Source organism: Rhinopithecus bieti, unplaced genomic scaffold, assembly GCF_001698545.2.
Source record: "Rhinopithecus bieti isolate Rb0 unplaced genomic scaffold, ASM169854v2 scaffold_54331, whole genome shotgun sequence".
NCBI lineage: Eukaryota > Metazoa > Chordata > Mammalia > Primates > Cercopithecidae > Rhinopithecus > Rhinopithecus bieti.
The window spans coordinates 148,856-159,099 of record NW_016821659.1 but is presented as its reverse complement, the minus strand read 5'-3'; the positions used below and the strand labels follow the sequence as shown (position 1 = coordinate 159,099).

Here is a 10,244-nt window from a genome sequence, read left to right as displayed (position 1 = left end):
CCTTGTCTCTTTTGATCTTTGTTGGTTTAAAGTCTGTTTTATCAGAGACTAGGATTGCAACCCCTGCTTTTTTTTTGCTTTCCATTTGCTTGGTAGATCTTCCTCCATCCCTTTATTTTGAGCCTATGTGTGTCTCTGCATGTGAGATGGGTCTCCTGAGTACAGCACACTGATGGGTCTTGACTCTTGATCTAATTTGCCAGTCTATCTTTTAATTCGAGCATTTAGCCCATTTGCATTTAAGGTTAATATTGTTATGTGTGAACTTGATCCTGTCATTATGATGTTAGCTGGTTATTTTGCTTGTTAGTTGATGCAGTTTCTTCCTAGCATCGATGGTCTTTACATTTTGGCATGTTTTTGCAGTGACTGGTACTGGTTGTTCCTCTCCAGGTTTAGTGCTTCCTTCAGGAGCTCTTGTAAGGCAGGCCTGGTGGTGAGAAAATCTCTCAGCATTTGCTTGTCTGTAAAGGATTTTATTTTTCCTTCACTTATGAAGCTTAGTTTGGCTGGATATGAAATTCTGGGTTGAAAATTCTTTAAGAATGTTGAATATTGGCCCCCATTCTCTTCTGGCTTGTAGAGTTTCTGCTGAGAGATCCGCTGTTAGTCTGATGGGCTTCCCTTTGTGGGTAACCTGACCTTTTTCTTTGGCTGCCCTTAACATTTTTTCCTTCATCTCAACTTTGGTGAATCTGACAATTATGTGTCTTGGAGTTGCTCTTCTCAAGGACTATCATTGTGGTGTTCTCTGTATTTCCTGAATTTGGATGTTGGCCTGCCTTGCTAGGTTGGGGAAGTTCTCCTGGATAATATCCTGAAGAGTGTTTTCCAACATGGTTCCATTCTCCCCGTCACTTTCTGGTACACCAATCAGATGTAGATATGGTCTTTTCACATAGTCCCATATTTCTTGGAGAAATGTTCATTTCTTTTTACTCTTTTTTTCTCTAAACTTCTCGCTTCATTTCGTTCGTTTGATCTTCAATCACTGATACCCTTTCTTCCAGTTGATCGAATTGGTTACCGAAGCTTGTGCATGCGTCACGTAGTTCTCGTGCCATGGTTTTCAGCTCCATCAGGTCAGTTAAGGACTTCTCTACACTGGTTATTCTAGTTAGCCATTTGTCTAATCTTTTATCAAGGCTTTTAGCTTCTTTGCAATGGGTTCGAACATCCTCCTTTAGCATGGAGAAGTTTGATCATCTGAAGCCTTCTTCTCTCAACTTGTCAAAGTCATTCTCCATCCAGCTTTGTTCCGTTGCTGGCGAGGAGCTGCGATCCTTTGGAGGAAAAGAGGCGCTCTGGTTTTTAGAATTTTCAGCTTTTCTGCTCTGGTTTCTCCCCATCTTTGTGGTTTTATCTACCTTTGGTCTTTGATGATGGTGATGTACAGATGGGGTTTTGGTGTGGATGTCCTTTCTGTTTGTTATTTTCCTTCTAACAGTCAGGACCCTCAGCTGCAGGTCTGTTGGAGTTTTCTGGAGGTCCACTCCAGACCTTGTTTGCCTGGGTATCACCAGCGGAGGCTGCAGAAAAGCGAATATTGCAGAACAGCAAATGTCGCTGCCTGATCGTTCCTCTAGAAGCTTCATGTCAGAGGGGCAGCCGGCCGTGTGAAGTGTCAGTTGGCCCCTACTGGGAGTTGCCTACCAGTTAGGCTACTCGGAGGTCAGGGACCCACTTGAGGAGGCAATCTGTCCGTTCTCAGTTCTCAAATTCCATGCTGGGAGAACCACTACTCTCTTCAAAGATGTTCAGACAGGGACATTTAAGTGCCTTTTGTTCAGCTATGCCCTGCCCCCAGAGGTGGAGTCTACAGAGGCAGGGAGGCCTCTTTGAGCTGCGGTGGGCTACACCCAGTTCCTGCCGTGCTTCCTGGCCACTTTGTTTACCTACTGAAGCCTCAGCAATGGTGGGCGCCCCTCCCCCAGCCTATGCTGTTCTTGTATCAGAGGGAAAGAGCAGTGTCAGAACCCGGGGATAGCTCTTTGGGCTTCCACTCAGAAGTGGCCCATGTGGCTTCTGCTCACAACCAACTGGCTACTGCAGGTCCCGTGGCCAATCTTAATGTTAATGAAGTGGGAAGTATTAGCCTCCTAGAGTGAGGATCCCAAAGGGAAGGGCAGGGATTATGTTAAGCAAATAATTCATCTATCACTGTATATTTTCTTAACCATGGATGTTCACTTCCCTCTCTCTTGCACACAAAATGCCCTCCAAGAGAATTAACCCAGGAGCCACATCCAGTCAGAACATCACGATCAAAGTCCTGGATGGCGCGATTGGATGGAGATCCTGTGGGTCTGGATACCTATAAACTAAAAGGACAATTACCTGAATCCATATATCCAATATACAATATACAGTGAGCAATGGGGACAGGATGGCCTCGGTAAACATTCCTTTGCAGAAAGGGGAAGCATGGGAAGAGCCAGTCCCAGGTCCATAACAGTGGTGAAATTCCACTGGACAGACACTGTGAGGACCCTTGGTCTTGGAGTGGGAAAGTCTGCAGGTTCTTCCCTGGTTCTGCCCCCTGGGTGATGCTCCCCAGCCTAGTGTTTGCCTTGGCTGTTGGCTTTGCCCTTGGGAAGTTCCTTCCTTTTGATACCTGCTTGGTGTCATATGAAGATGATACTGAAGAATAAGCTTTCTTGGGGGCAAAGCAGCTTTTCCATCCTGCCAGAGTAGGTTGGTGGCCCAGGATTGTTTAAAGTGCAACTCTAAAAAACTTCATCAGCTTTTTATGAATTTGTTTCCAGTTGGCTCCATGTGTCTGTGGTCTGACCCACAGTTCTTTTGAAATATGCCCCTTCGTTAGCCTTAATTGTTGAGTGTTTGGATTTCCTTTGAAAATCCATACTTTTTTCACTCTAAACAGTTTGGTCCCACTGAAAGCCTTTACTGGGAGCCTTTTGAAATTATTGGGAGATTTACTGGGAGCCTTTTGAAATTACTCAGAGGTTTAAACCAAAGGTTTGACAAACCCTATCTATGATTTGGTGCCTGATAATGGGCTGAGTTTTAATTAGTCGTCATGCAGAAGCTGATGTATATTGTCTTTGGCCAGTTGGAAATGAGAACTGGTTGTCTCCAACCCTGCAAGTCCTGGCATTTCTGGACATTTCCTATTGCCTTCCATTTTTATTTTGCAAACCACAACTCTTGAGCTCATTTTTTCTTGTAATACTTTGTCAAACTGAGCCAATAAAACCAACTCACACTACTAATGTTATGTTTCCAGTCTCTTCTCATAACATCACAAGCTCATGCTTTCATTGTTCATCTTTCAAGTTACTGAAGGCAATAGTTTCACCAAACAGTTCACCACCAAATTACATGGGTTGCCACCTTGCCAATAAGTTTCCTCACTGCCTGGCCTGGACTCCAGTGTCATCTATTTTTGGCTTTTTGTTAAAGCAGAACTCCACTTTGAGTACCAGTTTTTTAACGAGTCCGTATAGGCCAGTTATGCCATGATAGCAACAGCCAACCCTCAGAGACTTACGCCATGGAAGGTTCCCTCTTGCCCATGTTACATGACAGCTGTGGCTTTGCCCACATCTTCACTCAGATCATTTGCCATTCTCAGGGCAGACAGGAAAGGACAACTGCAGAACCCTCACTGGCCCTGAAGGCTTCTGCTCACCTGTAGCTCGTGTCTTTCACGTTCCATGTGAGAAAGCAGATGACATCGCCCCACCTGGGGCAGGGGGAGGCAGAAGCTCAATTCTTTAGGGAGGGGCCGGTGGATATTTTGGACAAATAATATAACCTATCAAAAGAGGTCACTATAGTAGTGAATTTTTCATGTGTGATTATTTTGGATGATTTTTGTATTATAAAATTGTTATTCACCTTTTCTGTGGAATCAGTATCTAAATGGGATTTGATTTCTAAATACTTTGGGGTGAAAGTCACAGGAATTTATAGTACTTTCACCTGTTCTGCTTTTTAGTGGATTGCCATACACTATAAGCCAAATGGGAGGTGTTCTAATTACTGAGATTGAAGGTGACAGGACAGTTCTGGCCAGGACCTATGGAATCGTTAGACTTTGTAAGGGTGACCTGGGATCTGGGGTCTCATGCTCAGCTTTGTAAACTTAGGGACGGAATAATGATCAGGCGTTGGGGGAAAGGATCATGCTAGTCAAACTCACAAAACCTGCTGTTTCATCATAGAGCCATTCGATTTACTTTTGCTGAACTGTGTGCTGGCAGGCAGGTGGAGGGTAAATTATCATAAGCTCCAGATTACTTGATCTGGCCTTACTGTTGTGAAAATCATAGGTCACAAGTTTCAAAAATACTCTGTTAGAAAACTGTCGATCCTTGTGCATTTGAGAATGCAAAGCATATTCATCATTAATTCTAATTGATTCCAATTAAATGTAACTAGACTGAGAATAAGACCTTTTGACAAATGAGGAAATATATTACATTTACCTCTGACTAAGAAGAATGTCTCCACAGGCCTGATTCACCTGAGACACTGGTTATATTTGCTAGCAGTTTCATGTTGATAGGCATATAAGTGGACATTGGGTGGGATACCAAGTAGTGAGGATGGTACAATCCCTGGAGCAGCTTAAATATTTTTGAGATAACAAAACCCACAACTCTGTGGGCACTGGGATAGCTGGCAGGCACTCAGAATCCCTTCTTGCACGCCCTGAGGTTCTCCTTAGATGCCTGCCCGCTCTTCTCCCCAGGGCCATGAGGGTGCTCCTTCAGGGTACAGGAGTGTCTTCTGTGTTTCAGAACCTGATGACATTCGAAGATGTGGCTGTGGAATTCACCCAGTGGGAGTGGGGGCAGCTGAACCCTGCTCAGAAGGACGTCTACAGGGAGGTGATGCTGGAGAACTTCAGGAACCTGGCCTTTCTGGGTGAGCACAAGGCCTCCAAAGCCCAAAGCCTGCCCACAGGACTTCTTGATTTCCTTGATGTGTAAGAGTTAGCGATGTCCGGGCCAGTTGACTGAGTCTTGCCCTGGGTTTCCTTGGGAAGTCTGGAATCAGACATTTACATTCTCCTGGGGCCCAGTGAGACGGTATTTCTGTTCCTAGTTCTAGGAAACATCCAGCTACTTACGGAGTTGAAATGGGAAGTTACCTGGCTGTGTTCCTGATCTTTCACAATGCCTATTCCCTGGAGGCTTTCCACACCTACAGTATTTCTCCACCTTGAAGATGAATATCCAAAGACTTGGCTACTGGCATACGCAACCAAAATCCTTTTCCTTCTCTACCATCAGGCCTTCTAGTATCCAAACCATATGTGATCTGCCAATTGGAGGAAGGGGGCGAGCCCTTCATCGTGGAGAGAGACATCTCAACAGGGGCCGACTCAGGTGAGTGAGGGAGTGAGAGCATTGCATATGTGAAGGCCCAGCTGGGGTGGGAGGTAGCCTTGAGCCTTTGTCAGGGTGCTGTCTTTTCAGAAGATGAGCTCACTTGGCAGGAGCACTCAACTCTGGTATGTTGAAGTTTATAATTATTTCTGGTGTCAGAAGAGGAGATGTTCATTTTCTTTTCTAGGTTTTGTGCTTTGTTTGGTACCCATCTCTGCCCATGCCTTCTGGGTTATTGGTGCCATGCAGCGTCACGAGATGTCTCAGAGTCAGTGTTAGATGGATCAACAATCATATTGGGCCAAGCAGTCCTAGATCAGCAGAGTAAGGGAGTTAGGGAGGGATCAGACAGAAAAGTTGAGCACCCCAGAAATGAAAGGGTTACAGGCAATGACAGACAGGAGATGTCAGAAAGATCCAGGTGAGGACACTTCAAGCTTGGTTAAGCTGAGTCTCAAAAAAAGTGGTTCCAGGAACAAAGACCACTCCTTGACAGCTGTTGACAGCATCCCTTTGAGACCTTGGATTCTTAAGTGACTTGAGAGTACCTGGTAGGCTATATGCCCTGGAGCAGAATTCTTGACTCAAAGCTTTCCTGACTGCCGTGTGTAACCCAAGCACACTGGGGGCACATGACAGTCTATGCCAGTTCATTTCCATGAGCCAGAATCTTACCCGTGGCCATAGCTGAAGCTCAGGAAAGTGGTGCTAAATTCCTGAGAGGGTAGGCTGGGCTTTATGAGAGGAGCCTTTATGAGAGGAGCAGAGGGGAAGATGCTGATCTCCTCTGTACTGGTACGTACTTGATGTTTTTTCCTTCCAAAATGAGATCAAGGGTTTGACATCTGGATCTGGTCGTCTGTGTATTTAACAGTGGTGTATAAGCATGGCTATGTTTCAGAATGTCCCAGGGAGCTTGTTACACATTCAGGTTCCCAGGAGCCACACAAGACCGACTGACTCAGAAACTCTCTGACTGGCCTCTGGGACCACTGGTTAGGCATTACCAGTCATTTCCTTCTTCAGAAGTGTGCCTGTTTTTATTATTGCATTAATTTTCCACTGTGGCTGACACAGAGTGGCACAAACTTGGTGGCTTTAAACAACACAAACTCATGTCATAGTTCACAGGTCAGAAGTCTGGCACGTGTGTCACATGGTTCTAACCAAGATGTCCACAGGGCTGTGTATCTTTCTGGAGTGTCTGGGCACCTTTTTTCTTTTCATTTGGGTTGTTGGCAGCACCAATACCTTGCAGTTCTAAAACTGAGGTCCTTGTTCTCTTGCTGGCTATAAACAGATGGGTGTTCCCAGCTTCTAGAGACTCCAGATTACTTGGCTGAAAGTGTCCCTCCTCCGTTTTCAAAGCCAGCAGCGGCTCACACACCTTTCCGCGCAGCCAGGAAATGCTCTCCGATTTTAAGCATGCGTGATTAGATTTGACCTATTTAAATAGTCCGGGAGAATCTCCCCATCTCCAGCTCTGAGCCCTTAGTCACATCTGCAGAGTCCCTCTTGTCATGTAAGGTGACCACTCACAGGTTCTTGTGCTTAGGACATGGGCATCTTTAGGGGAGAGTTTCTCTTCCTGTCGTAATTATGTAGAGTGATATGATACATGTTATATGTATATGTGCATAATATATAATAATATAGAGTATGCACTAAGGTGTTAAAGGAATACTTCGTGGAGGACATGAGTTTGTCCCTGAAAGGTACGCAAAGTCTTAAAGAAAGAGAGTGGTGAGAGGGGCAGTGGATATATGGGAAACAGGAAGGCAGCCAGTTTCTGTGCTCAAGGCACTTGCTGAAAAAGAGGACAGGACCTGGTGAAGTATTACAGAGCTATAGTGAAAGATTAAGGGTTTATCCTGTAGGCACTGGAGAGCCTTTGGAAGGTCAAGACTGGGAAGAAACTTAACGAAATGGGCATTTGGAAAAGAAGAAAATGACGGGTGTCAGGAAACCTGGAGGTAGGAAGACTGGGTAGAACTCTGTTACGATTATGTAGGCCTGAAGAAATTGTGAGAATCTAGAATCTGTACCTGGTGACTTACACTCCTATACTTGGTTTATTGACTTTTGTCCCCATCCCTTAAACTGAGTCTATTTCCCTTGTCACCCTTCCTACCCTCCTCTCATCTTTGGTCTTTGGACTTACCTTGTGTACCGGAATCTAAATACAGATCGCTCAGATTTTCTTTATCTCCCATCACTTGTTCTCGATACTCCAAAACCATTTTCAGACATAAGCCATTATTGAAAAAATCTATACATCCCTTTTGGGTATTATTTTAAAGCTTAATTATTTCACATTTATCATAGGAGCTTGCTTTTCTTGGTACATAGGACATTCTACATACTAGAATGTCTTCATTTTTCTTTTTTAACAGACTGGGAGAGAAGGTCTAAATCCAAGGAATCAATGCCAAGTTGGGGAATTTCCAAAGAAGAATTATTCCAGGTAGTATCAGTGGAAAAACATATTCACGATGTGCTGCAGTTCTCAAAGTTGAAAGCAGCCTGTGGTTGCGATGGCCAGTTAGAGATGCAGCAGATAAAACAGGAGACACATCTGAAACAGATGTCAACCACTCACAAATCTGCTACCACCCTTAGCAGAGATTACGAATGGAATGGATTTGGGAGAAGCTTACGTTTAAGATCAGTCCTTGTTAACCAACACAGTGTTCTAATGGGAGAAGGGTCTTATAAATGTGACGCAGAATTCAGGCAGACTCCAGAGGGAAGTAATTCTCAGAGAACCCATCCAGGGAAGAGGTCTTGTAAATGCAATGAATGTGGGAAATCCTTTCACTTCCAGTCAGAACTTCGGCGCCATCAGCGATGTCACACTGGAGAAAAGCCCTATGAATGCAGTGACTGTAGAAGAGCCTTTGGTCATATTTCATCCCTTATTAAACATCAAAGAACTCATACTGGAGAAAAGCCCTATACATGCAGTGAATGTGGGAGAGCCTTCAGCCAGAGCTCATCTCTTGTTCTGCACTATAGATTTCACACGGGAGAGAAACCCTACAGATGTAATGAGTGTGGACGAGCCTTTGGCCACACTTCCTCCCTTATTAAGCATCAGAGGACTCATACTGGAGAAAAGCCCTATGAATGCAAGGAATGTGGGAGAACCTTCAGCCAGAGCTCATCACTCATTGTGCATTACAGATTTCATACTGGAGAGAAACCTTACAAATGTAATAAATGTGGGAGAGCCTTCAGCCAGAGTTCATCTCTCACTCAACATTACAGATTTCACACTGGAGAGAAACCCTACAAATGTAATGAGTGTGGAAGGGCCTTTGCTCATACTGCATCCCTTATTAAACATCAGAGAAGTCATGCTGGAAAAAAACCCCTATGAATTCAGTGAATATAGAAGGGCTTTCAGCTGGAGTGCAGATATCACCAGAACTTAAAGAATTCATATCAGAGAGAGATCCTGAAGGTGTGATGTGTGTGGGAAGACCACATCTTGTTCCACATCAGGAAATAATTACTAAAGAGAATCCCTATCAATGTCAGGAGGGGGTGGGCCTCCCCTCTCTTACCAAACACAGGAGAATCCATACTAGTGAGAAACCACGTGAATGCAATGAATGTGGAAAGGCTTCGATCAGAGGATGCATATTATTCAGCATCAGACAGCTGACACGGGGGAGGCTTATCAATGCAGTGAGTGTGGCAAGCCTTCAGTTACATACTGATTCTTTAAGAAAATCAGATAACTCGTACTGGAGAGAGATTTTACAAGTGTGGTAAGTGTGGAAAAATCTTTAGTTGTATCTCTTCCTTTACTAGGCATCAAGAATACATACTAGAGAGAGGCCCTATGAAAGCAGGAAACAGAGGAAGGCCTTCAGTCAGAGCTCATCCCTCATTAAGCCTCAGAAAATTCATACCTGAGGAAACCTGTGAATGTGGGCAATGTGGGAGCGCCTTCAGCCAAACCTCATTGCTTTGTAAGCCCCTTAGAACTCTCCCTACTAGCTGGAAACTCTGGCACTGCGATGAGCGTGGGAAAGGCTTTCATGGATGTTCCGCAAAAACACATTAGAGAATTTGTGCCAGAGCAACTCTTCAAATTTAGTGAAACTGGGAAAACCCGCTAGTACAGTTCAAACCTCAGTATTCACCTCAAAGAGAAACCTTGGGAACATGATGAATGTGAGGAAAGTTCCTTTCCAACTTGAGATGTATAAAACTAGAGCTGAAAAGAAGCTGAGAAATCACCTTGTCTGGTGATTTTCTGCCTGGTGGGGCCATTTGTATAACGACACTTGTGCATTGCCTCCTTATGCTGTTACTGATGGGGCCGGGTGTCATGCATGGTGCAGAGGATGGAGGCTGAGAAAGGTAGACAGCTACTTTCTTCAGCTACCATGATCTAGCCCAGTCGTATTTTAGAGCTAATGAAACTGATGTTCAAAAAGCGACAGGCTGGGCCTCTTTCCTGTGGTTCCTGTAGTATGGAGATTAGTAGACTGGACCTTTCCAGTACATCACCTCCATGCCACTGCTTTCTCTGTAGCACATGTTACCTTTCTTTGTGAGGCAATGGAGTGGTCTAGGATTGAACAAAAAGTAATTTTCATTACATCTTTATGCTAATAGATTTGGAATTTTTGAAATGAAATGAAACCGTGTTTAAATATTAAAATTACTAAAATATGGGTACATTATACACAATCCAGATCTCAAAAACATGATTCTAACATGATTCGAAGTGAAAGAAGGCAGATGCCAGAGACCACATATTTTCTAGTACCATTTTAGGAAATGTCCAGAAATGGCAGAGCTTCAGAAACAAGGTAACTGCAAATGTTACAAGGAATCTTTTTGGGGTGATGAAAATGTTCTAAAACTATATGG

General features: G+C 44.1%; 1 protein-coding gene across 1 annotated transcript in view; it reads left to right on the top strand.

Annotated features, from left to right (window-relative positions):
* ZNF514 (zinc finger protein 514) overlaps positions 1–10,043 on the top strand; it is a 16,038-nt gene extending 5,995 nt beyond the window's left edge. Inside the window, exons 3-5 of the mRNA XM_017860505.1 lie at positions 4,767–4,893; positions 5,262–5,357; positions 7,751–10,043. Of these exons, the coding sequence (XP_017715994.1) occupies positions 4,767–4,893; positions 5,262–5,357; positions 7,751–8,736 (1,209 nt within the window). The 3' untranslated portion in view covers positions 8,737–10,043. The remainder of the gene's footprint in view (positions 1–4,766; positions 4,894–5,261; positions 5,358–7,750) is intronic.
* The last annotated feature ends 201 nt before the right edge of the window (positions 10,044–10,244 follow it).